The sequence below is a fragment of the Gadus macrocephalus genome, chromosome 3 (assembly GCF_031168955.1).
Source record: "Gadus macrocephalus chromosome 3, ASM3116895v1".
Classification (NCBI taxonomy): Eukaryota; Metazoa; Chordata; class Actinopteri; order Gadiformes; family Gadidae; genus Gadus; species Gadus macrocephalus.
Window position 1 is genome coordinate 4,817,172 of NC_082384.1, and position 26,650 is coordinate 4,843,821.

General features: G+C 42.2%; 1 protein-coding gene across 3 annotated transcripts in view; it reads left to right on the forward strand.

The window, feature by feature from the left end:
- vegfc (vascular endothelial growth factor c) overlaps nucleotides 1-26,650 on the forward strand; it is a 65,976-nt gene that overhangs the window by 13,378 nt on the left and 25,948 nt on the right. The window contains exons 2-4 of one of the 3 annotated variants that reach the window (XM_060046783.1): nucleotides 20,934-21,192; nucleotides 22,354-22,390; nucleotides 22,472-22,544. In XM_060046783.1, coding sequence (XP_059902766.1) covers nucleotides 20,934-21,192; nucleotides 22,354-22,390; nucleotides 22,472-22,544 — 369 coding nt within the window. Of the gene's footprint in view, nucleotides 1-17,243; nucleotides 17,480-20,933; nucleotides 21,193-22,353; nucleotides 22,545-26,650 lie in introns of those variants that run through there. The other 2 variants (XM_060046784.1, XM_060046782.1) reach the window with 2 other exon arrangements.

Sequence of the window (26,650 nt, forward strand, 5' to 3'; positions counted from 1 at the left end):
AAGTTTTCTGATGATACGGCTCTATTGAGCCTTCTGTATACTCATTCAGACACAACTGTGTATCACACAGAGGTGCAGCGCATAGTATCATGGTGTGACGGTCTCAACCTTATTTTAAATGTGACAAAGACAAAAGAGATGGTCTTTAATCCCAGGGGCGTGGGATCCCAGTCTTTGCGTGGGTGATCATAAGCCTGTGTCCATTAAAGGACAGGTAGTCAAGCAAATCACTCAATTAAAATACTTGGGTATTACTTTGGATTGCAAGTTACAGTGGAGCTTTCATGTGGAGTAGGGGAGAGTGGGCCAGTGGGTAAGTGGGCCAGTGGGTAAGTTAACCTTACATTTTATGTTAAACTATGATTATTATTAGGCCTACATATCATATATATACTTTAAGAGTGGAAAACAGCTGATCACCTTTAGCCTAGATGTTATGTGCCATGTGGCACCAGTGAGTGAGTCCAGTCCATTCCCATCTGATGTTACATGTGTCACACCACCAGTGAGTGGGTCCAGTCTATTCCCATTTGATGTACTCTCTGAAGACAATGCTTACATTCACACGTGTGCATCATCTCTGTTTGTATAAGGATAATATATGTTCTAAGGTCACATTGGGATCCAGAAGACATGAGAATATGCTGACACCCACACAGTATGACCCAGAAAAACATTCCATGCACATCAATATTTGATGAAAGTCCAACTTTGTATTGTGTAAGGATTGGGGATATAAGGAGCTGTACGGGATTCATTCAGCAGTGTGTATTCACGAATACCATTCGGCTTTGTTCTCTCTCGTTTGCGGGTGGCAATAAACTCTCCATCTATATTTGACCTGGACTCTCCGATTCCTCTTTGCTTATAGCTAGTTGAAGTGAATTAGATAAGTCGTTATTATTAATGCTACCACAGTTTCTCAAAAACCATAGAAAAAATTGGTCATGTGACCACATTTTTTTGAAGAGCCATCCATTTGACTCATCCTGCAAAGAAAGAAGACACATGGAATGAGAGGTATGCACCTTTAAGCTCACAAAACATTTTTTTGCCGTAAAAAGTAAAATTTCTATGATCAAGGTTTTTTGATTGTTGCATCTGAACAATTATAGTTACGTTTGAAAACATTTGACACATGTTTTAGTGCTTTAGTATGCTACACTATGAGCCTATACATTTAGCATGATGTTATCCCTAAACTGCTGAATAATGCTAGTTTTGCAAAATGGTGGGGGTGGGGTGATTTGTGCCAAAGGGCCTGGGGTGAGTTGTGCCAGTGGCACAACTCACCCCTAGTTATGATTATTATTATATTTACTATTTTATTGGAATTGTTGATTTTATTCTTACATTTTATCACTAAAGCTATGTGACATTCTTAATTTTAGACCAAAACCCATCATGCCACGCATTTATAAACGGAAGACGGACAGGGCTTCAACTCCTATTCTGAACAGAGCAGCGAAAGAGGTGCAACAGGGGAAGTCCATACGTCAGGTAGCAAGGGATATGAAGATCTGCAGGATGACCTTGAAAAGATTTATGGAGAAGAAAAAGAGAGGAGAAGTAACAAAGACAGGGTATCAGAGAACAGGACATGCCAACCAAGTCTTCAATGAAAACATGGAGACAGAGCTGGCAGATCATATAAAAGCACGAGCAGCAATGTTTCACGGTATAAGTGCCATGAAATGCCGTGAACTGGCTTTTGAGTATGCACAAAGAAATGCCATTGATATCCCTGCCAGCTGGATCAGAGAGGAAAAAGCAGGTTAGGTTAAGTGTGCATTTATGAAGAAAACGTAATAGGGAACATTACAATTATTTTCAAAGCTTCAACTTATCTAAATCTGATTGTAAACTGCAATGGTTCAATAAGGGAAAATTAAGGGATACCCTTTATGCTAATAAACTTTCAACCTTTTCTAGGCCATGATTGGTTCATGTACTTTAAAACACGCCACCACATGTCATGCCGCACTCCTGAGGCCACCTCTCTTGGAGGAGCTACTGCCTTTAATAAGCACAACGTGGGGGAGTTCTTTGATAACCTCTCTACAGTGATGGACAGGTAATAATCATTTGGCCTTGACATGGTGATAGGATTACATGTCCGTCACACACACACGCACACACACACACACACACACACACACACACACACACACACACACACACACACACACACACACACACACACACACACACACACACACACACACACACACACACACACACCAGGCAGTCTAAAACTGCGAGTGTCACTGTGGCCTGTGCAGTAAACGCCACTGGAAATGCAGTCCCACCCATGTTTATTTTCCCGCGTGTCAGTTTCAAAGAATACTTCATGAACGGATCACCTGCAGGATCCATCGGTCATTCTACAAAGTCTGGATGGATGAATGAAGAAGCCTTCACCATCTACCTGGAGCACTTCATCCGCCACACCAACTGCTCCATCAATCACCCAGTCCTGCTCATTCTGGACAACCATAAATCTCACATCTCACTGAAGGCGGTGACAACTTCTAAAGAAAATGGTGTAGTTATGCTCACCCTGCCACCTCACACCGTTTGCAACCATTGGTCAAAACAGTGTATGGACCACTGGAAACCTACTTCAACAGAGCGATGGATGGTTGGATGCGCACACATCCTGGTCGAACCGCATCGATTTACGAGGTTGCAGAACTTGTTAAGCAAGCATTTATGCCTGCAATGACACCCACAAATATCACATCAGGTTTCAGAGCAACGGCCATATTCCCGTTTAACAGGAATATCTTCCCAGGTGAAGATGAGGCCCCATCAATGGTAACAGACAGGCCAAACCCAGAAGAGCCCTCCACCAGTGCTGCTGCTGACCTGCCTGTACCATCACACAAGGAGCCATGCCACAGGTCTTGAAGCAGGTGTAGATCCAGTGGAGCCACCTGCCACTCTTCCAGAACCAAATCCAAAGCACTCATCAAGTGACGATACTGGTTCTTGTGCTCATTTGGGTTATGTGTCTCCAGAAGTCATACATCCTCTGCCAAAAGCCACAACAAGAAGGCCCAGAATGATAAGAAAGTAAAAACAAGAATCGTGACCGATACACCTGAGAAGATGGAGCTGGAGAAGGCACACAAAGAAAAAGAAGATGAAAAGGATGAAAAGGAAAATAAAAAGATTGAAAGGCAGAAGAAAAGGGCTCTGAAAGGCTCACATCAAACCAAAATCTAGAAGAAAAAGGTTGTGTACAGTAGCTCAGAAGAAAGCACCATTGGCATTCCACTTGAGGACAACACTGACGACGAAGCAGAAGATGACCTGGAGAACACACACAACAGAGAAAATAAAAGGGCTGAAAAGGAGAAAAGGAATGAATATAAGAAGAAAGGGGCTCTGAAAGGGTTTAAACCAACCAAGCCCAAAAAGAAAGTGGTTGTCTACAGTAGCTCAGAAGAGTCTGACATCTCCATTCCACTTAACGACACCACTGATGAGAGTTCAGATGGCCAGAATGATGATGATGATGACAAAGATCTGTCTGCTGGTGACTTTGTCATTGTGAGCTTTGCAGGTAAAACTGCAACCTATACTTACATTGGATTGGTGGAGAAGGTTGATGATGCCGACATCAGTGCAAAATTTCTAAGGCAAAGTTGCAAGAGGTCTGTGGATGGAAAGCCCATCTTCACATTTAAAGACAACGATGAAGAGGTGATGTGCTAAACAGACTACCAACACCAAAAAGACTTGGTGGTACAGCCAGAAGGGAGGAGAAGTTCATATCCCCCTGCAGCATCAAAAAGTGGAATGTTAAGTAGTAGGCCGGATCTGTGGGTTGCAGTCAATTAAGGCCTGATTTTGAATCTTTCTCATTTTGTTCTTGTGTTCTTGTCTTCTTCTTGGTGTAGAAGAAAGGATGTTCAGCATTATCCTGGTTGGAACTCTTTATTTACTTTAAATAAACCTTAGATTATTAATTTTCTAATGGATTTGTCTTGCTTTTATATAGCATTACAGTTTATGAGATATATATCAATGGCACAATTTACCCCAACGTATTCTCTCCAAAGGCACAACTTACCCCGCACCGGGGGCAAGTTGTGCCGCGACACCACTTTTTTTCTGAAAGCTATATTTCTTAAACAGTTTATTTCAGATCTAAAGTTATTGTTGCCAGGGATGCAGCACATCCTGAAATATACATACATATTTAATTTGGCGACATTACTGTCATGGCCTCACTTTAAAGTCACTTTGAGTATAAAGTGGCACTACTCACCCCACTCTCCTCTATGTTAGTTCAAAGATCTGTCTATATTTTTTTGTGTAGACTAAGGGTCCATGGTGTGGATAAGTTATGAGACCATAATACGCTATGGCATCACAACATGGTTCGGTAACATGACGAGCCAAAGCACAACTCCAGAACCTTGTTAAGAGGGCAGGGAAAATAATGGGGACCCAGCCCCCATCCTCCTTAAAGGAGGACTTTGTATAACAACCACAAGTTTGCATATTTTATCAGGTCATCCCAGCTTGAAATCATATATTTTTTTAAGAATTGGGCAGCGGATAATTGCCAGATAATTTTCAAGTGGTTTGAGTGCTTGTTTTGATCGTCATGTGGTTTCAGCATGCTTTGATTAGCCCCTGACCAGGTTGTTAAACAGTCGTTAGAAAATCTGTGAAAATCAAAGAATGTAGAAACATCTTGAAAGCCTCTGCAGACTTTTGTAATGGATCAAAAATGTGCAAGATAACATTACCCGTTTGCAGGTTTAACATTAAAGCTAAAGGAGAGATTAGATTCAATGAACAACCTTACATATTTGAATTCACATTGACTGTTTGATACGTTTTGTTGGAGGCAGCACTCTTTAAGCCATGTTGTGACCTGAGTCATTTAACTGATGAGTTTATCTGCCTTGGTGCATACATTAGGTTTTCAACCTCTTCAAGTTCTCCAGTCAAGTCGTTGTCTCTGTGACTCGCCTGGTGTGACCTGCTTCATACTGAAGCCCTTCTGTAACAGAGTCGACTTGGAACAAAAATGGATCTGAAACCCACTGACTGCCTCCGAAATGCACTAATCTGATATATATGCTATCTGATGTAGAATGCACTGTGGCAGATTAAATGAATTTATTAACAAGGTTTTTAGACCAATCGATTGGTCTTAGATGTTGGTTGAATTGTAGAAGATTTTCTGTGGATGACTACAGCCCCAGTAGTATGGCATGTTCTTCTCTGGAAGCCATCTGGACGTCGTCTGAATAAAACATGGTTTGGAGATTTGACATGGGGACTCCTTGGAGGACATTCAGAGCACTCAAGGGGCAGCCGGTCTTCATTCCCACTTACAGGGGCATTGGCCCTGGAATCAGTGCAGATTGGCCCTTTAATCTGCGGGTATTGGCCCTTAAATCTGGGGGCATTGGCCCTGTACCTGTGGGTATTGGCCCTGTAATCTGTGAGCATCGGCCCTGTAATCTGTGGGTACTGGCCCTTATTCTCTTGGTACTGGCCCAGATGACCTGGAGAGTCTTTTTTGAATACTATATCAGATATAGTATTCAAAAAAGGTTGAGGTCTGTGGAACTCCTCAGTTGTTGAAAGCATCACGCTGTGTGCGTAGCCCATTCACCCAGTCTTACCCTGCAAAATTACGGAGGATTCCCAGCAGGGGGTCATGTGTGAATGGAAACAGGGGTCGATATTCTGGGAAATCTGCAGAGGCAATTTTCCTGCTCAAGAATGAGTGACGTTTCAGATCACTGTACAGCTGTGATGTGAATAAAAGCAGTCACATTGCAGGGAGAGGCACGGAAAGGGGACGTCCGTCTGACGTAAGACACTGTCAGATAGAGCGAGCGAGGCAATTGCAAGACACTGCTGAGGATGTCTTTTAAACCGGGCATGTTTATCTTATCTGAACACCTAAAAACTGCTTTTTAGGTGATCAGATATAGTGATTCACATATAATAATATAATCTGTTAGGAATGGTGTCTGGCCATCTGTGTTTTAACTCACTGCACTGTGTAGATCAGTGTGTGTGAGCTGGACACCTCTAATCTAACATTAGAAACCAGGTGGAAGGGATTATGCATTTGCCCTGGCCACTGCAACACACACACACACACACACACACACACACACACACACACACACACACACACACACACACACACACACACACACACACACACACACACACACACACACACAGGTGGACTGACTCCTGGATATAGTTATTTATACATGACTCCCTAGTTCATACATGCCTCCTAAATTAGGGAATGATCTTGCACCCCAAGGGGCGGTTCGGCGCAATCGTTCCCTGGTGCTATTTTGCAGTTTCAGAAATCACTTGCGCCACAAACCAGGTTTAAAGTCAGTTGCGCGTTGTTATGCTATAGCAAAAACTTTGTTTGACCGCGAGTGAGTGTTAAAAAGAATGAATGAATGCGGGGGCACGTGTGTGTGCGTCCATCTGTTTAAACACACGCAAACTAAACAAGTAACGCATAATACAGTCCATGGCAATGTATGTTAACGGGGGGACACATGCATGTCAGGAATACAAGTCAATAACGATAATGACAATACTGATAAGAAACAATGTTTATAATGCATTGCGTATATCATTAAATAGAGCCACAGTTACCGCATATCATATGTGTGTTACGTTTTCTTTGCCGAAATTTAATTGAGGACTCAATTAAATTTCGGAGGACTCAAGAAAACCTTATTCCATGTGTGAATTAGGCCATATTATTTGGCCATAAACTGAGCCATTTGAAGTTTGAAATTCATGTGCATCTGTCTCATCGGAGACTGCAGACGCGCTGTCAAAATATCAACTCGTCAGATTCAAATGCGGTCATGGCTCTTAAAGGGGATGGGAGCTGGAACTCTCATTGGTTTATTGCACATTACGCCCAAACCACACCTACGGGTAATTAGGCTACTTCAGACCAACCCTTTTAAGATTTGCGCCGGGCGCAAGAGTCATTTTTGCGCCGGTAAAATAGCGACATCGCCATAGAACCGCCCACAAAGCTACTTGCGCTTGGCGCTTCTCATTTGCGTTTCAGACCGTTAAAATAGGGCCCTCAGACTCACACACACACACACACCTCATACAAACCCAGACACTCTACAGTCATTCTTGTTGATATATCAGTCAACCATCCAAGAGCTGTATCGCCACACTCTTGAAATAGAAGGCTTGATGACCATAACTCGTGTCTGCATTCTGACCAATTCCTCACTTGTTCTATATCCTAGCAACATACGAATCCCTATGCCTATGCTTACTGTATTAGGATTCAAACCCTGAAGGTGCATGGTACTTATTGTTGTTGCTTTATTGTTTTATTATAATTATTCCGCAACGACAAGGAGGAAACTACACTCCTTAATCTGATCTTTCTCATCGCCCAGCGGCTCCTTGGTTTGAGCACAGTGTTTATTCCAGAGGTTTGTGGTTTGATTCCACTCTATACCTTGCCCTATGCCTGTCAATGTTTGAGATTATCCCAGTGTCCTTTATCATGTTGAAATAACATTGTTTTCTAATTCATTAATATTTAGTTACATTTTTTTATTAATCCGCCACATCCTATTGTCTGTCATGCTCCAATCATAAGTGTGTAGAAAGAGCCTACTTCTGAAAAAAATCGCCTGAAGGCCAAGAATTGTTTAAATCCCTCCAGGTACCTTATATTGTTGGAGAGAGAATTTAAATGTAAATCAATGGTATCAATGACTCAAATTCACGAAGCATCGACCCCATTTTTGCCATTAAAACAAAACAATGTAGTTCAAAAAGCAACTAAGTGTGGAGAAGACACCCACTTGCAAAACATGTCCTGACCTCCCAGTGTTGGTACGTTACTCGATCCCACCGGGTTCCTCATATTATCTGAGGAAACTGCTTCTCTATGGTTTAATACTAAGCAACGGTTTACTTCCTGCAATGAAGGCCCTATCCTTGAGTCCATGTGCTAGAATGGTCCACTCCTTTCAGCAATAGAGCCACCATCCTAAAATCTATTGTCTACTTCTAAGTGATGACCTAAAACTCCCAGCAGTCAACACACTATCTCTGAACACACATGGTGTGGTTGGAACAGAGCAAACCTTGGGCCAGGCAGCGGTAATGGCCTGGTCTACATACGGCTACTTCCTGCAATCTGGACCGAGAGATTGCATGCAACAGAATCACCATCAATAGTGGAGCCATTCCAGTAACAGGGGTGCTTTGGCCTCATAAGGGGACTTTCTCAGAAGGTTCCAGTTTTGATTATGACTGTTTAATTTCAAGTGATTCAATCCTAAATGTTTCCAACTTCAGGCACAGCTGTGTGCTGGAAACCAGTTAATGCTGCTTGCAGTTATATTTAAAACTATTTGCAAAATGTTTATTGTTGTATAATTAATGGATATCAACTAATAAAATTACAAATGCTATTACTTAAATGCTCTTGCAAAAGATTAGAGCATCAGACCGTGCGTAACAGTGGTTCCTCAATGGCCCGTTGGGTCATTCTCTAGCATCACCCATTACAGTTTGGCAACAACGTGAAATGCTGACCTTTTTTATATAGTGTCCGGGTCGAAAGAGCTTAGGTGAGCATTGGTAAAGTTAAGGCTATGTTTTCTGTGATCGTTAAGGTTAAGTTTTAACTACAGGCTAAAGGGTTAATGCCATTGTTTTACCTAGAGGCTATGGCTTTTTTGTAGCCTCATTTGGAGACAATCTCTTTGGGACTTCTGCACTCTTTTAAACTGACATTTGGGAGACTGTGCCCTTCAATGTTGAAATACTGCACAACTGTGTTTTAATATTTCCCATTGTGTTATTGGAAAATTAGCAACACAATCATTGTAAAGTTATCAGAAATGTTATGAGGGGACAAGTCATTGGTTGACTCTTTCATTCTTGTTTTCCAATGCCACGATGATGGCAAAGCCTGACAAAAGATACCAACACTTTGTTATTTCATTGCACTCTGGGAAATCAAATAGTAGTTAATAGTTCCACACAATTAATCAATGGGTTTTGACTTTGACCTTGAAATATATAAATATTGATGATGAAGAAAATAAATTCAATGCATGTAATCCATGTCACCCGTGATTGAAATGAGGAGAAAGATTTCATGAGAAACTTTCCTTAGGGAATACAAACTCATTTAGATCAGAATCAATGGTGAGCAATCTTAGTCTTAGCAGTCTTAGATTGATGGAACTGCATTTCAGAAGCTATAATTTACAGGACCCTGGGAGGTGACATGGGAGACCTTTTTTTATGGAGCGTGCCTGCCATTTATAACTAGTGCTACAGTAAGTCGCACATGTGCTTTAGTAAGTAACACACTCGCTTTAGTAAAGCGATCATACGACTTACTGTAATCACGCGGGCCACTTACTAAAGCACGCGATTTACTTAATAATAATAATAATAATAATAATACATTTTATTTATAACGCACTTTACATCTACTCAATGTCCTCAAAGTGCTACAATGCACATTAAAAGATAAATACAACATAAAAGACTAACTAGATTAAAAAGATAATAACAGGCTTCATGACTCTGACGACAAGTCCAGACCCCTCGCAGATTGTGTGCTCACCTAAGGAAAAGTTCTAAACACGAGGGCCTTGGTGGAGGCCAGAGGTTCTCCTTAAATGCTCTTGCAAAAGATTGGAGCATCAGACCGTGCGTAACAGTGGTTCCTCAATGGCCCGTTGGGTCATTCTCTAGCATCACCCATCACAGTTTGGCAACAACGTGAAATGCTGACCTTTTTTATATAGCGTCAGGGTCGAAAGAGCTCAGGTGAGCATTGGTAAAGTTAAGGTCATGTTTTCTGTGACCCTTAAGGTTAAGTTTTAACTACAGGCTAAAGGGTTAATGCCATTGTTTTACCTAGAGGCTATTGCTTTTTTGTAGCCTCATTGGGAGACAATCTCTTTGGGACTTCTGCACTCTTTTAAACAGACATTTGGGAGACTGTGCCCTTTAATGTTGCAAGACTGCAAAACTGGGTTTCAATATTTCCCATTTTGTTATTGGAAAATTAACAACACAATCATTGTAACTAGTTATCAGAAATGTGGGGATATGAGGGGATTACTTCCAGTAACATTTATTAGAACTATTGCAGAGAAACTTGTTTGATTTTGAACACATACTATTAGATGTTAAAGGAAAGCTTTGGGATTTTTCAACCGGGACCCTAGTTCTGATCATTTGGGTCTTAGTGCCAGATTAACCGAAAGGTAAAGAGACTAGTTTTGTTCTCTGTAGGGATCCTTTACATAAGGTTAGAAATATAATCTGACCCGCTGAAAGCACTTTCAGAGGATATACATTGTCTGGGTACCATTCAAAGGACTCTAAAGGATAACCTATCTAAAAAATTGTTGTCCGCATTAGAACCTGGGACCCCAAATTACCGGAAAATCGGTTTTTCCAAGGCTTTTACAAAAAATTGTGGTGCCACAACACACATAGCATAACACACACATGTAATATGACTAGTGTGTTGTCAAATACCATGATTACTATTTAAATCTTTTATTTTAAATATTTTTTAACGATATTGTTTGAAGCGTTTGGGGTGGGATGTGTAGCAAGTCATTGGTTGACTCTTTCATCCTTGTTTTCCAATGCCACGTTGATGGTAAAGCCTGACAAAAGATACCAACACTTTGTTATTTCATTGCACTGTGGGAAATCAAATAGTAGTTAATAGTTTCACACAATTAATCAATGGGTTTTGACTTTGACCTTGAAATATATAAATATTGATGATGAAGAAAATAAGCATGTAATCCATGTCACCCGTTCTTGAAATGAGGAGAAAGATTTCTTGAGAAACGTTCCTTAGGGAATACAAACTCATTTAGATCAGAATCAATGGCGAGCAATCTTAGTCTTAGCAGATGGAACTGCATTTCAGAAGCTATAATTTACAGGACCCTGGGAGGTGACATGGGAGACCTTTTTTTATGGAGCGTGCCTGCCATTTATAACTAGCGCTACAGTAAGTCGCACGTGCGCTTTAGTAAGTTACACGCTCACTTTAGTAAAGCGATCGTACGACTTACTGTAAGCACGCGGGCCACTTACGCGATTTATTATTATTTACTTCATAATAATAATAATACATTTTATTTATAACGCACTTTACATCAAGTCAATGACCTCAAAGTGCTACAATGCACATTAAAAAATAAATACAACATAAAAGACTAACTAGATTAAAAAGAAAAATAACAGAAAAAAAAAAAATTAAAATAGCAGACTTGACTCAAGCACGTCTTCGACTTACTGAAAGTGCACGATTTACTTAAACCGCTCGTGTGACTTACTAAAGGGCGCGTGCAACTTACTTAAGCGCACAATTTATATCTGTCACCCCCCAGGCTCCCGCTTTGTTTTGTGTAGCAATCCCATCGTGGTTCTATGTGTTTATCTCTCTCAATTTGGTTTAACTTTCAACATCAATTATAAAATGTGACTTATTTTATGCTCAGTGCAGAAAAAACTAAATGCAGAGGCAAAATGCAGCTGGGATTTGAGTTCAAGGAGAATTCTGTATGAAATGTGGCATGATGTATGGATTAGGCCATGTAAACATGAAAACACGGCTGTCTAATTTGTTGAGGATTTGACCGATATATGACTAACATTATTTGTTCACCACTAAATGCAATGTTATAGTTAATTTTTCTTTTAAATAATTATGGTCATAAAATTCCCATAAAAATGTCAGTTCATTTTTGTACATCCTGGCCTACAAACTCCTCCATATGTATTGTTGCAGGCCTTTTATAGCGCTAAGTTAGACAGGAAATAGCTCCGGCTCCTATTCAAACGCAGCTTCCCTGGTCCTGGAAAAGCCTTTAATACATATAAATGAGTATGAAAGAAGAGGGGCCTTCGGGAGAGGAAATGGCACAAAGGAGCAGGGAGCAGAATAGAAGGATTTTCTCTTGTTCCTTGATGAAGTCAGGCTATGGGACAGAGGTCTGTGATTGGGGAACTATGACTAATGTTACTTCACTGGCCCCATTATCTAAGTGCTGTTCAAAATGCTCAATTTCATTTCTGAGTAAAAAAATAAAGTGAATTCTACTAATAATATCTTTTGGCAGTACTGTCCCCCATGGCTGCAGCATTAAAACGCATCACTGTTGCCTAGGTACATGGTTGGAACTTCTACCTTGTTGTAACTATGTTGTGATATTCTCTGATTAAAAAATATAGATATAGATGTAGGTATATTCATCACATCTGAGTCCTGTGGACCAGTGCAAGCCAATGCCATAGCATTAGTCCCTTTCACTATTTTGAAAGGGACTTCGTATTTCCGCAGTCTTGTTAACTGCTTGATGTTATTGAACTTATAACGTGTTAATTTAAACATTTGCTTATCTAAAGTAAGTTAACTCTATCACTTTTATGTCTTACAGTCTCCCCAGATGTCATATTACTACAGTCTCCTCAGTATCATGTTATTAGTCTCCTCAGGTGTCATGTTAATACATTGTCCTCAGGTCTCATTATATTACAGTCTACTCAGGTTCATGTTATTACAGTCTCCCCATGAGTCATGTTATAACAGTCTCCAAAGTGTCATGTTATTACAGTCTCCTCAGTTGTCATGTTATTACAGCCTCCCCAAGTGTCATGTTATTACAGTCTCTCTGGTGTCATGTTTTTAAGGTCTCCCCAGGTGTCATGTTATAACAGTCTCCTCAGGTGTTATGTTATAACCCTCTCTTCAGGTGTCATGTTATAACAGTCTCCCCAGGTCTCATGTTATAACCCTCTCTTCAGGTGTCATGTTATAACAGTTTCCCCAGGTCTCATGTTATAACCCTCTCTTCAGGTTTCATGTTATAACAGTTTCACAGGGTTCATGTTATTACAGTCTCCTCAGGTGTCAAGCGTTTGTTAGCAATGTATTGGATATTGAACAGATATTCACAAAACTGTCCGGTTAAACTTTATAATAAGGTGCCATAATAAATAGCAAACTAGTCATTACCTAACCCTTTGTTAATATTTGTTAATTGTTACTAAAATATATATTTGGCTATATATAAGTTAATAGTATTTTCATCATTAATTAAATATTAGTTGTTTGCATAACCCTAACCCAGCCCTAACACACAACTCTAGCCCTAACACACGGCCCTAACGCTAACCCTAACCATAGCACATGGCCCTAACCCTAACACACGACCCTAACCCTAGCCCTTACCAGCGAAACTCTGTGGTCACAGTGAAAAAAAGCTAATAACTTGTGCCAAATAGATATTTTAGTAACAATTAACAAATATTAACAAATATTAACAAAGGGTTAGGTAATGACTAGTTTGCTATTTATTATGGCACCTTATTATAAAGTGTTACCAACTTTCCATTCTGGTAAATTGGTGGAAAATACTGCAGAATGTTTTTTGCGAACCAAAAAAAAGTGCCTTCAAAACAACTAGGTCCGCTCGTTGATGTTGGGAACGTGTATTCAAAACAGTATAATCATAATCATAATTCCTGCATACCTAATATTTGTTATTAAATATAGAAACTAAGGACTTGAGGTAAGGACCTCCCTTAAATATGAATAGAGACCAGTCGACTAAGGGAGGAATGACCTCAGGCGTCTCACAGAGTTCTTACTCAAGCAAAGTCCTGTTTATGTTTTCAGGTGTTTTCATGTTTTCTAAAAGCTCTTCATTCATGCTGAATAAAATTGTGGCAGAACTGTAGTATCTTTATAAAGAAAAATGACTACGAGGCCTGATGAAGTGAAACATAGCTTTCCGTCTGCTCAGGTTTGGCAATGGGAGCCAGGAGATCACCGTCCTTGTCAATCTGTTGGGTCCATCAGATATTCGGTTCTGTTTTTTGTTCTCCAGAACTATTCATGAAAATGTGTTTGTTTATGTGTTGCAATTCGATCCAAACTCAGTGTTGTCTATCTACAAGTCATGAAGGTTCACCAAAAACATCTCTCTATAGGTGGTCCTATAAAGAATAGAAAGGCTTTTTCATTTAAGTGTGTGTGTGTGTGTGTGTGTGTGTGTGTGTGTGTGTGTGTGTGTGTGTGTGTGTGTGTGTGTGTGTGTGTGTGTGTGTGTGTGTGTGTGTGTGCAGAAGAGTTAAAGATTTAATGGAGTTGTATGTTTGCTTAAATGTCTGCCTGGCTAGCCTTGACCACTGAAGCACAAACACATAAGCATGCCCTCTCACACACACACACACACACACACACACACACACACACACACACACACACACACACGCACACGCACACGCACACGCACACACATGCACACACACGCTAAGACTCATGGGGATGATCTCATTGGTGTGTGCATTCCAAGGGACCAGCGCAAAACAAATGAGACAGTAACGTGTTTTAGAACGTAAACATGAGTATTTCACGGACTGTATTACAAGTGCTAAGAGGTTGAAGACATCGTTTTTACGCAACAGGCCTAAACAGTTCATAACAGAGCAGCAATGTAAACCGCTTAGCTGCCTGCTACCTTTAAAAGACTGCATGGAAGTGCAAACAAAGACAAACATGTTTAAATGTGTGTGGTTTTCTGCAAATGTTGACTTTTGATGTTTCCCCACAGACCAAACTGAACCTGAGAGAAATTATTCTAGTGAAGTGAAGAAATGAAAAAAAATGCTTCAAATGAAAGATTTAAACTATTTCACTATTATTTGTGTTACCGTGATATCATCGTTTCTCAAACAGAGTCTGGGGAAGCTTATTGTAGATAGTAAGAAGTTAACATGATAAAATATGCCTAATATAATGTTGGATAAGGATACAGATTGATTCTATCCCTACTGCCTATTAATGACTGCAATAAATCAGTTCAACAAGCTATGTCAACCTATTTCTCTCTCTCTCTCTCTCTCTCTCTCTCTCTCTCTCTCTCAAGCTCTTGCTCTCTCCTTCCCACAAGCTTTCTACCATCTGCTATGAAGAGCATTTTGCGATCAGCGTTTAACCTCCTGCTCTGTGTTTGACTCGCTCTCCTTCTCCAGCATACACGCATGTTCATCCACTCCAACAGAGAACTCAGAAAGGGAAATTATTACTCAAAGAGGTGTAATTGCTTTACGGACACACTGTTTTCTGGTGGAGGCTTTATTTTAAAGCAATTGTATGGTTCTTAAGATGAATTACAGTTTGTTGTAAAATGGTGACATAAAAAGCTTATTCGGAGAGAGAGAGAGAGAGAGAGAGAGAGAGAGAGAGAGAGGGAGTCAAATGGGGTGTGAGTAGACAGGGCCGCCGCTCCCTATACGCAAAGGGCCCCAAGTACCTGGCGGGGAACTCCAAAATTAGGTTGCTAAAAAAACGGCATGATAATTATTACATTATTATCTGACAGACGTTGTGTCCGTCTGTCAGGGAGGACGCGTTGTGTCCGTCTGTCAGGGAGGACGCGTTGTGTCCGTCTGAGGGCGCGTTGTGTCCGTCTGTCGCCTTGTTCACACTAAATGCGTCCGTCGACGGATGACCGAGGGCTTGTCTGACGTATAGGGGACAGGTCTTTGTACACGCATACTGCAGCCAATGAAATCGCTTGCCTCTACAAGGCTTTGGGGGCGGTGCCTGCTGGTGCCGTCAGTCAGAGAGGACACGTTGTGTCCGTCTGTCAGGGAGGACGCGTTGTGTCCGTCAGTCAGGTAGGACGTGTTGTGTCCGTCAGTCAGAGAGGACACGTTGTGTCCGTCTATCAGGGAGGACGCGTTGTGTCCGTCAGTCAGGTAGGACGTGTTGTGTCCGTCTGTCAGGGAGGACGCGTTGTGTCCGTCAGTCAGGGAGGACGCGTTGTGTCCGTCAGTCAGGGAGGACGCGTTGTGTCCGTCTGTCAGGGAGGACGCGTTGTGTCCGTCTGTCAGGGAGGACGCGTTGTGTCCGTCTGAGGGCGCGTTGTGTCCGTCTGTCGCCTTGTTCACACTAAATGCGTCCGTCGACGGATGACCGAGGGCTTGTCTGACGTATAGGGGACAGGTCTTTGTACACGCATACTGCAGCCAATGAAATCGCTTGCCTCTACAAAGCCGAGGTGTGTATATAAATACAAAAGATGACACAAACAACAGGTGACTAAAAACAATCCTATCATTCCACATTTCTTTAACAAATATAATGGCCATATTTTTCCTGCTCCTTCCTCCTGAATATTGCAAATTGGATCCAGTAGACACGTGGAGTGTATTTGCATAACCGCGATCTGATTGGTTGACCATTAATGACCAAAGGTTGACCATTTCTCAACTTTTGACGCAGGCCACGGAGCCGAATGGAAGGACGGACCCTCAATGCATTTCGCGAGCTCCCCATGCAAAGTCAATGAGATCCGTCGACGGACGGAGTTAGTGTGAGCAAGCCCCACACTACCTCCGTCCGTGGACGGATCTCATTGACTTTGCATGGGGCGCTCGGGAAATGCATTGAGGGGCAGGGGCAGGAAGAAGCAGGAAAAATCTGGCCATTATATTTTTTCAAAGAAATGTGGAATGATAGGATTGTTTTCCGGTTGCACCAACTGGTCTAAACTAAGCCTGGTAGTAACTGCTAATTAGGTCTTAGTTAAGACCTGGCGTGTTGTTTGTGTCATCTTTTGTATTTATATCCACACATTGGCTTTGTAGCGGGAAGCAATTTGATTGGCTGCAGTATGCGTCTACAAAGACTAGCCCCTATACGTCAGACACGCCCTCGGTCATCCGATGACGGACGCAAGTAGTGTGAACAAGGCAGGGAGGACGCGTTGTGTCTGTCAGTCAGGAGGACGCGTTGTGTCTGTCAGGCAGTGCACTGACTTGAGGTTAATGTGGCTTTGGGTCTAAAGAGGTAAAGGTGTGACTGCAGTGTATCTGGTTGAGTATGTAATTGACTGATGATGCAATTTCACTTGTGTGCATGCATGTGTGTCTATTTGTGTTTGTGTGTGCATGTGTTTGTGTGTGTGTGTGTGTGTGTGTGTGTGTGTGTGTGTGTGTGTGTGTGTGTGTGTGTGTGTGTGTGTGCGTGCGTGTGTGTGTGCACAAACATGTTGAGCACAAGTTATGAAAAAATGTATATACTCATTTGAATTTAAACTGCTGTTCAGAACTTCTAAATTATTGACAGCATATCAAGAAATCTGTGAAGTGAATCAGTTTCCTTGCCCTGTTCAGTTATTTGGAGATACTTCATATAAGGATTATCCTAGCTTACGATGACAAGCAATCCCTCCTTCTTCTGGTCCCTCTCACAGCAGACTGTGAGATGCATGCAGAGCCTAAAGAAACCGTGGTGCCTCTGGCAGCCGTGACCAAACCCACCAAGACACGGCATCAGTAGATTTGTGGCCATGACTATCTGAGATGGGATTGAGTGCAATTCCAGATGCAGAACACAAAGAGAAACGCACTGTGAGAGGTACAGACATACAGACAGAAGGGAATGAGAATGCCAGGACAGGGGAGTGTTTTCAGCAGCTTCCGGATCCCACAGTACACACTATTCTGGATACTTTGAAAATGTCTAATTTTCTCAGTTTGAGAATTTTGTCTACATTACTACATTGTTCCAGGTTCATCTAGACAAGTGTGGCCATGGCCTTGCTTTGCTTTAGCCACCTTCCCATTGCAAGGATTAATATTTTCCTGTCTACAAATCTTTTTTGGCGATCAAATAATATTGCAAGTTCGCTCTGAGTATGATGTATGATGTGTATAATTAATATTTGCTGCGTCATTGATGTATTCCATTGATATCTTTTGAACTCACAATATTAGCCTAGTGTATACAAATTGAAACTTAACTAGATAGGATTTTATTCCAAATAAATTATACTTTGGTGTATTGGCAAGTGATGGTACCCACTTCTTGGAACATAAACAGAAAATACATATTTTTCTGAAAGAAATTTCCCTACGTTGCAGTCCTAATATTGGATGGATTTGGAACAAGGACATTGTTACTTGTTTCTTCTGCTATTGTACCTTGTTGTGATGTGGAGATCTCCATGTGATTATGTTTCATATATTTTGGACACAGGTCTTTTGCTTGGTCTATTTAACAAACAGCATTTGCCATAACACCGGGTCAATGTTGGACTTCTGTTGGATGCGTCCGAAATCAAAGCAGTTGATTTTGATTGAGGATGTCTGTATTGCTGAAGACAATCAAGGTTACTTTGGTGGGGAAACTGAAAGTGGCCCTGATTGATTCTCTCAGGACCCCCATCACAACAGTCCACCCCATGCATGGACATACAGCCGCGTTCAGGGACTGGGGAAGTAGGGCCCGTGTCCCACGAGGGGTAACAGGCTGGCTCACATCCTGCAAAAATAACTTGGCCTGGCCAATTGTTTGTGAGGCGAAGAACAAAAGCAGACCAGCGTTTGTATTAAGGCAGACACTGTGGATGTATGCCTGAGGCCCTTTGTCAATTGTTTTGGTTTGGACTCCTTTGAGTGGAACTGTGAATTGTAGAACCTCTTTTTTCCCACGTGAATCCAAGAAACAAATTGGAAATACAGACATTGTGATACATGTGTCCTGTAAGGAGTGTTGCAGCCCACACACACACACACACACACACACACACACACACACACACACACACACACACACACACACACACACACACACACACACACACACACACACACACACACACACACACACACACACACACACGGTGTGTGCGGTGTGTCTGTCTGTTTGCATGGGTGCATGTGAGTTTCTTTTTCATTTTGTCTTTCACTATATTGGCTTAGCTACCTACAAGTCTGTGTGTGTGTTTGTTTGTGCATGCATGTGCTTATTGTCAATCTGTTTATGTAAACTCTGATGCTTGCTTGTGTCCTATTTGATGTCCCAGTCTAATATATATATATATATACAATCTAATATTGTCCTTCAGTCTGGTATTCAGTGGCAGAGTTTGTGTGTGTGTGTGTGTGTGTGTGTGTGTGTGTGTGTGTGTGTGTGTGTGTGAGAGCACATGCGTGTTACAACTTACTGAGAACAGGCTTCTGTTTTCACACTTCATCTGCCCAGGGAATGTGAGTGTGTGTGTGTGTGTGTGTGTGTGTGTGTGTGTGTGTGTGTGTGTGTGTGTGTGTGTGTATGATTTGGGGTGCGGGTGTTTGTGTGTGTATGTGTGTGTGTGTTTAAGTGTGCGTGTGTTTGGATGTGTGTGTTAGTGTGTGTATATGTTTGCTTGTGCTTGCAAGTGGTGGTATGGGTTTGGTGGTGGTATCTGTGTGTGTATGTGTGTGTGTCTGCAGGGGTGTGTGTTGGAGTGTTGGTGCGTGTGTGTGTGTGTGTACACACATACACACGCACGATACTCAGGTGATATGATGATCGGTTGTTGATTTGACTGTTCACAGACCATACTTTATTAGACAATTACTTAATATCCCTATAAACGATATACATTTATATACCTTAAGCATCTCGTTCATGTTGTTCTGCATGTTTAAATAGCAGAGGTAGCTCCTGCAGAGCAGATCAGTTATGTGCCTGCAGTAGCCTTCATCAGATTGTTAGCCAGTTGTGTCAGTCAGCACTGATGATTTGACTCAGGGCAATCAGAATTGAAAGATTTTTTTATTTGAGCCAATCTGAAGTTACTACTCCAGTAAGGTGATTTATTTGGACATAATGCTATCTTACCTCGTTCCACAGTGTTCTCACCTGGACAGAACACCTGAACAGGGTTAACAACATGGGGTGCTCAGCATGGGGTGATCACCCTGTCTGATATTAGTGAGAGAGGGCGGGACTTCCTGGCAAACTGTGGAGGGAGTGATATTCGGTTCAGTTCCATGGGTTAAGTGGTGATAGGCAGGAGTGAGGGAGGGTCTTCTAATAGAGCGTTATCCGGTTCAGTTCCATGGGTTTAGTGCTGATAGACAGGAGAAAGGGAGGGTCTTCTAGAGAGAGATATCCGGTTCAGTTCCATGGGATTAATGGTGATAGACAGGAGAGAAAGTGGGTCTTCTAATAGAGAGTTATCCGGTTCAGTTCCATGGGTTTAGTGGTGATAGACAGGAGAATGGGAGGGTCTTCTAGCGAGAGATAGAACATTATCTGCTCCAGTTATTCATTCCGGTATTTAGTCTCCATGTCTTTGCTGGCCTTCTGAGTTGAGTCTTTGGTTACTTAGTGATGATATGCGATAATCTTTCTGCCATTGGCAACTGAAAGTACAAAATCGATGTTCATACATTGATTTTGATAATACATTACTACGAGTTGTTATCTTGTTACAAGAATATCTTTAAGAAGCGTTGAAAAAGGGTCTAAACTGTTCATAGGGAGAGAGGCCTTTCTGGAAGCGTGAGAGTTAACTAAATTCATATTGAATATAATAACTTAGAATTATCTACAGAATATATAAACATTACATTGATTCATTGTTATTATACAATAATACAACACAATGTGTACAATGCAGCTATAATATTATGTTCAAACTTATTTAAAGTGTTTCACTGCAGCTACAGAGCTTGTTCATCTCAATGACCCCAATACTTTAAGAGTGGAGCAGCATACGTCGCCTAAACGGAGTGTGGTTGGTACTAAGGGTGTTTTGGTCGTTAATTAATCTTGAACTGATCGGTCATTATGGGGAGACATTTTCGTGTTTGAAAATGATGCAGCTTTTTCATGCGGGACGTAGGTAAACAAGGGTTTGATTAGCCTGGTTTACGTTGATTTGATGAGGATTTTAAGGCACCGTACAACGTATTTAAAAAGGTACTGCGATGCATTCTGTGTTAAAACCCTATTGGCTTTGTTCAAAGTGCAAACCCCCATTGGGTTTAGGGGATATGAGAGCGTGAGGATCCAGAGATGATGATTGTCCCCCCCACAGGACGCCCCCCCGGAGTCCGACATGGAGCAGAGGCTGCGCTCGGCTTCCAGTGTGGACGAGCTCATGAACCTGGTCTACCCCTCCTACTGGTCCGCACTCAAGTGCCGCTCTAAGCTGTCGACGGCGGCCGGCGGAATGGGGGGCATGGGCTCCGGTGCCCAGGCCGCCTTCCGCCTGTCAGGGGCCCATGGGGCCCCCACACGGCCCCTGGAGGAGCCCGGCTACGCGGCCGCCTTCTACAACATGGACGTCATGAAGAGTAAGAGTTTCTATGTTTCCTGTTTGGATTTTAGCTGATTGTTCCATTACAAACATACAACATCTCTAAGGTGCAGTAGTAAACCAAAACAAACAAATAAACAATAACAACATGAATCAACCTGACGATACAAGTTGAGACTGAAAAGTGACTATCATGACACACAATTATCCACATTATTATAAGAAACACAATGGATCCATAAAATAGTAAACTGTTCAGATAGTGAATAAGTGGAACCCAACTGGGAGGCTTCAGAATGTGTCTCATGATTTGAAGTGAAGGGCCCGTCAGGGTGCTGTTATACTGAGTGTCAGCCTGCTGGGAGTCTGCCGTAGGTACCGTAGGTAGGCCGAGAGCCTGTATTACACAGCCAGTGGAGTTAGAGTCGGTGGGTTTGGCTCAGTAGGCGTGTGTGATTCTGATGCATTAGCAGCTTAGTTAGCCTGGCATCACCAGAAGAATGGCAAACTGCAACTAGTCTGGAACCACTCCGTTTTGTATGGGATGGAGACCAGACCTTATCTGCAGATCAAATTAAGATGATCTGGTGAGATTTGTCTGGTTCCCAGGCTAGCTTACCATCATGAATGTAGGCTCATTGACGGTAGAAACACCTGTAAAGTGATACATGTGCTGTTAAAAGAACCATTTCTGTTATACTCCATATCTGCACTGATGGAATGCCCTGTAACCCAATCAAGTGACTTGGTCGGAACTAACTGTTGTATAAAGAGATAATTTTTTGGACAGATTCACATTCCTCCCTTTATATGGGCAAAAAACGAAAAGCCTTCTGGCATCGTGAAAAAAAGAGCAGCATTCGGACCAATCACCAAACCGGCTTACATTGAGTCTGGTATCTTTCCCCATGTGTCTAAAATGTAACCATAAAAGAACAGCTTGTTTTAACTTGTGTGCGTGGCTGTGTGTATGTGTGTGTGTGTGTGTGTGTGTGTGTGTGTGTGTGTGTGTGTGTGTGTGTGTGTGTGTGTGTGTGTGTGTGTGTGTGTGTGTGTGTGTGTGTGTGTGTGTGTGTGAGTATGTGTGTGTAGATGCATGTTCATGCAGAATGGCCATCCTAATGGAGGATGGAGGGGATGTGCAGGAGGTCTCTGTGACCTTGCGGGGCCCAGCTGTAACGGTCCTTGTGTGTTGCAGGCATTGACGCGGAGTGGAGGAAGACCCAGTGCATGCCCAGGGAGGTATGTGTAGACGTGGGCCGAGAGTTCGGGGCTCCCACCAACGTCTTCTATAAACCGCCCTGTGTGTCCGTCTACAGATGTGGGGGCTGCTGCCAGTCTGAGGATAAACAGTGCCGGAACATCTCCACTGGCTTCCTCAGCAAAACGGTCAGTGCACCCCTCTCTGTGTCTGTGTGTGTCGTCGGCGATGTGTCCCTACTCGTTTAGGGACACACGAATGTGGTCTGATTTACACATTTACATTAGCCATTACGGAGGGCTCGCACGCGGCTGCCTAGCCCCTCCCTCTGCGGCGCCTTTCTTTGAGTGCTGATTGTTTTATTGATCGTGTACACTACACATTACGGAGATGGTGACTTTGAGGGTTTGTGGAAGTTGTGTTCATCCTGTGAACAGGTGCAAGGTGTGTCCCGCTGTCTCATAACATCTCAGATAATTGGAAGTCAAGTGTATTGATTTAAATGCACATCATACGCTGTTGTATTTTACTACACCATTTCAGCGGTTCAAAACGCTGTCTTTTACACCCATTTTTCTCTATAATGGTGTTAAGGCAGATATTTAACGCCCTATAAGACGCTATTAATGTGTAAAAAACGATTGAATAGCGTGTTAAATCGCTGTGAAAAATGATTGAATGCACGTTGAATATGGTTCGGTTGATGACAGCCAAATGAGCTCCTCTTGGTTTTGGAAGCAAGTATTAAGGAATATCTTTAGGTTGCGTTCTTATGAAGGCCGTCTCTCTCTACTTGGTAAATCCATTTTAATTTTTTTATTTAAACTTTATTTAACCAGGAAAATCCCATTGAGATTAAAAATCTATTTTTCAAGGGAGACCTGGCCAAGACAGGCAGCAGCATACTAAGCACATAAAGTTACAGACAGAAGACAAAAAAGGAAACATTCAAGAAGAACTAGGAGTCAGCATAGGGTACTCGTAACCATGGAAATTAAAACATTGACATCTTAACGAATCTGCCTATAATTCTTTATTTTTTGGATCTAAAAGCATTAATGTAATACATTCTTTCAGTTTCAACTTTTCTTCCAACATATTCCATGTCTTGGGTGCAGAATACACACAAGCCCTTTTTCTATTTTCCGTATGAGAGAGAGAGAGAGAGACTAAAGGGCTGATTATGGTCCCACCACGTTCATGCAACCCAAGGGGTTTACGGACCCCTCACGTCCTTGCGGACCCTCCTTGTGTCCACCGCAAGGGCCTGACGTGTGCCTCCCAAAAATTGCAACCTTCCGTTTAGGCGACGCAGCCGCAAGGGCTGTGATTGGTCCGCTCACTAATACCCGACGCAGAACCATAAAGGTTCACGACTGCGTCGACGTGTCTGCGTGGTCATTGCGTCATTGAACGTGGGACCATAATCAGCCCTTGAGAGACAGAGAGAGAGAGAGGGAGTAAGAGAGTAAGAGAGAGTGAGAGAGAGAGAGAGAGAGAGAGAGAGAGAGAGAGAGAGAGAGAGAGAGAGAGAGAGAGAGAGAGAGAGAGAGAGAGAGAGAGAGAGAGAGAGAGAGAGAGAGAGAGATAGTGAGAGAGAAAGAATGTGTGTTCAAATATTAGCAGAGTTCTGAGGTGACTTCCTTTAAAGTATGTTAATGAACAAAGATACCCACCCTTTGGGTGATACAGGGTGATTACGAGGTGTAGCACTACATTGGGTGCAAAGGACTATAAATATTGACTGATATTGACTGATGTTAAACACATCCGGATTGCCATTCACTCTCCTTTGTTTGGCCTCTCTGTGTCTGAGCCTCACACTTCATGGCTCTCCTCATCTGAATACGCAAGGATCGGCTGCTAATGGGCGCCGACCTCCCATCCTTGACCTCTTCCGTCCCGGCAGGGTCAGCCACCCATGAACACGCCTGCTAATGGCCTGTCAGCCTCCCCCCCCTCCCCTGCAACCTTGACCAGAAGGTCCCGGAAAATGGATGGATGACCCTTGAACTCCTCAATGACTCGTAAAGCATAAGAAAATAGTGGTGCCTTTGTTGTTCGATTTACAGCCCTATGGGTAAGATGTGACTATTCCAAGATCGTGGTGTTTGTCTTTGGGTCTGTGTTGATGTTCTGTAGTGCAGAACAAATACGGTGACCACTGAATAAAACAATAGCTAACTGAGATGTAGACCCACAATACAGGGACAGCTTCCGTTGATGAACAGAAAGGATCTGCCCTCCGGTTTCAAGGCAAGCATGTGTTTTCTATTCCACCAAAAAAATGCTTTTAGTGAGAATATGGAGCCCAGAATGTTCTTCTCCATTAGCAGGCCATGGGCAGTGGTCAATAATGGAAATATGGGGAATGCTGCCAATAAGCAGCATCTGTGGTAATGTTTGGAATGGCCCCAAATGTTTTTTTTATTTTATCCTTACGTTTTCTTTGTACATGTACATATACATGGAATGAATAATGCATGGGAGGGTATGGCAATGCTATAATTACTTCTTAGATAACCCTTTTAGGAAAATGTTCATCAAAGGAGGCTATGTAATGTCTACATGTGGGTAACTAGGAAAAGGCCCAGAGAGTTTAAAGGCATTACAACTGTGGTGGGTGTTGCCCAGGTCGATTGAATAAAGATTCTGTTAGTTCATTCAGAACACTCGTTGTGAGAGAAAGTAAACACATATGTTTAATTAAGGATCTGTGTTTCTCTTCCACATCAATGAACTTGTGTCTGAACGAGGAGATACTAGGTTATTACAGAGCAATCTACTACTTATGTCTAAACAATAGATTACAAAGAAATCAACTGCTAGTGTCTGAACGATGGAACATGAGGTTATCAGAGAACTTCTACTGTCTGAACGAAGGGACATGAGGTTATTACAGAACAATCTACTGCTACTGTCTGAACGATGGGACATGAGGTTATCAGAGAACTTCTACTGTCTGAACGAAGGGACATGAGGTTATTACAGAACAATCTACTGCTACTGTCTGAACGATGGGACATGAGGTTATTACAGAGAAATCTATTTCTACTGTCTGAATGAGGGACACTGGGTTATTACAGAAAAATCTACTGCTACTGTCTGAATGATGGGACATGAGGTTATTGCAGAGAAATCTATTTCTACTGTCTGAATGAGGGACACTGGGTTATTACAGAGAAATCTACTGCAGAATGAAAGGTCAACTGGACAATTCAAGCCTGAAAAATACTGGAAACCCAAAAAACGTTTCGGTTATTTATTTGCCAAATTGTGTATGATTTATAAATTGGCGTATTCATCATACAGCCCACCAAGCCATGCCCATAGTGGGGCGCTGGCCGTGTTCCAGTTTTTGTGAAACCCCTCTTTAAACCCGCCCCCGAGCTATACGCTAGCTAGCAGTTCCCTGCAAACACCCTTTGTTGTCGACTTTAAAGTGTTGGATGGACAAATGAATTCCACAGCAACAACCATTAATGGTGATTGACTTTCCAAAAGTAGTATGTATATCCTCCTAGTGAGTTGGTCCAATTGATACAACAGTGGTTACTGAAGATCTAACGATAGCACTTGATTACCTATTGTTTTAGCCCAGCGGCTTTATTCATTTCCTGCAGCTTGTAAACTTAATGAACTGGCAGAGGCAGCGGCGGCTCAAATGATTTCCTCCAAGTCTCGAGTCTCAACATTAGATCAGGTAGGAAAGGGCGAGGTTGTGTGTGTGTGTGGGTGTGGGTGTATTTATGAGGATGTGAATCAAATGTTTGCAGGCGGTAGATTGATTGAAAAACAGAGGAGGACATAGGAGAGGTTGGGGAGTTGAGGGAAGACAGGCAAGGCAACATTCCAATATCTATGTGTGTGTATATGATCCTGTGGCCGCATCAGATGATGTATGCATATATATATATATATATATATTTATACAACGGGGGGCCTAAATCCAGCGATCTGATTGGTTCCTAACTGTTGTATAATGAGCGTATACATAACTGCTATGACGCCCGATCATTTTGTGAAAGTATCACTCCGCGCCTTGAAGTGGAAACCGTTAAAACCGTTCTCTCGGAGGGACGCTAAAGTGTGTTGCATAGCGACCGTCGTGCATTTTGAAGGCAGCCAGGAGGGACTACTTTTTGGTAGTCTTTAATAAAACGGCTACTTTGACTTTCTTGGTTTCTTTTTAAATGTAGTGTGTCTATGACTTTCGTTTCGCCATAACAGTAACCGTTGTATAAAAGCAATAGATCACTTCAGTCAGTGGCATGTGCTCATTATACCACTGTGA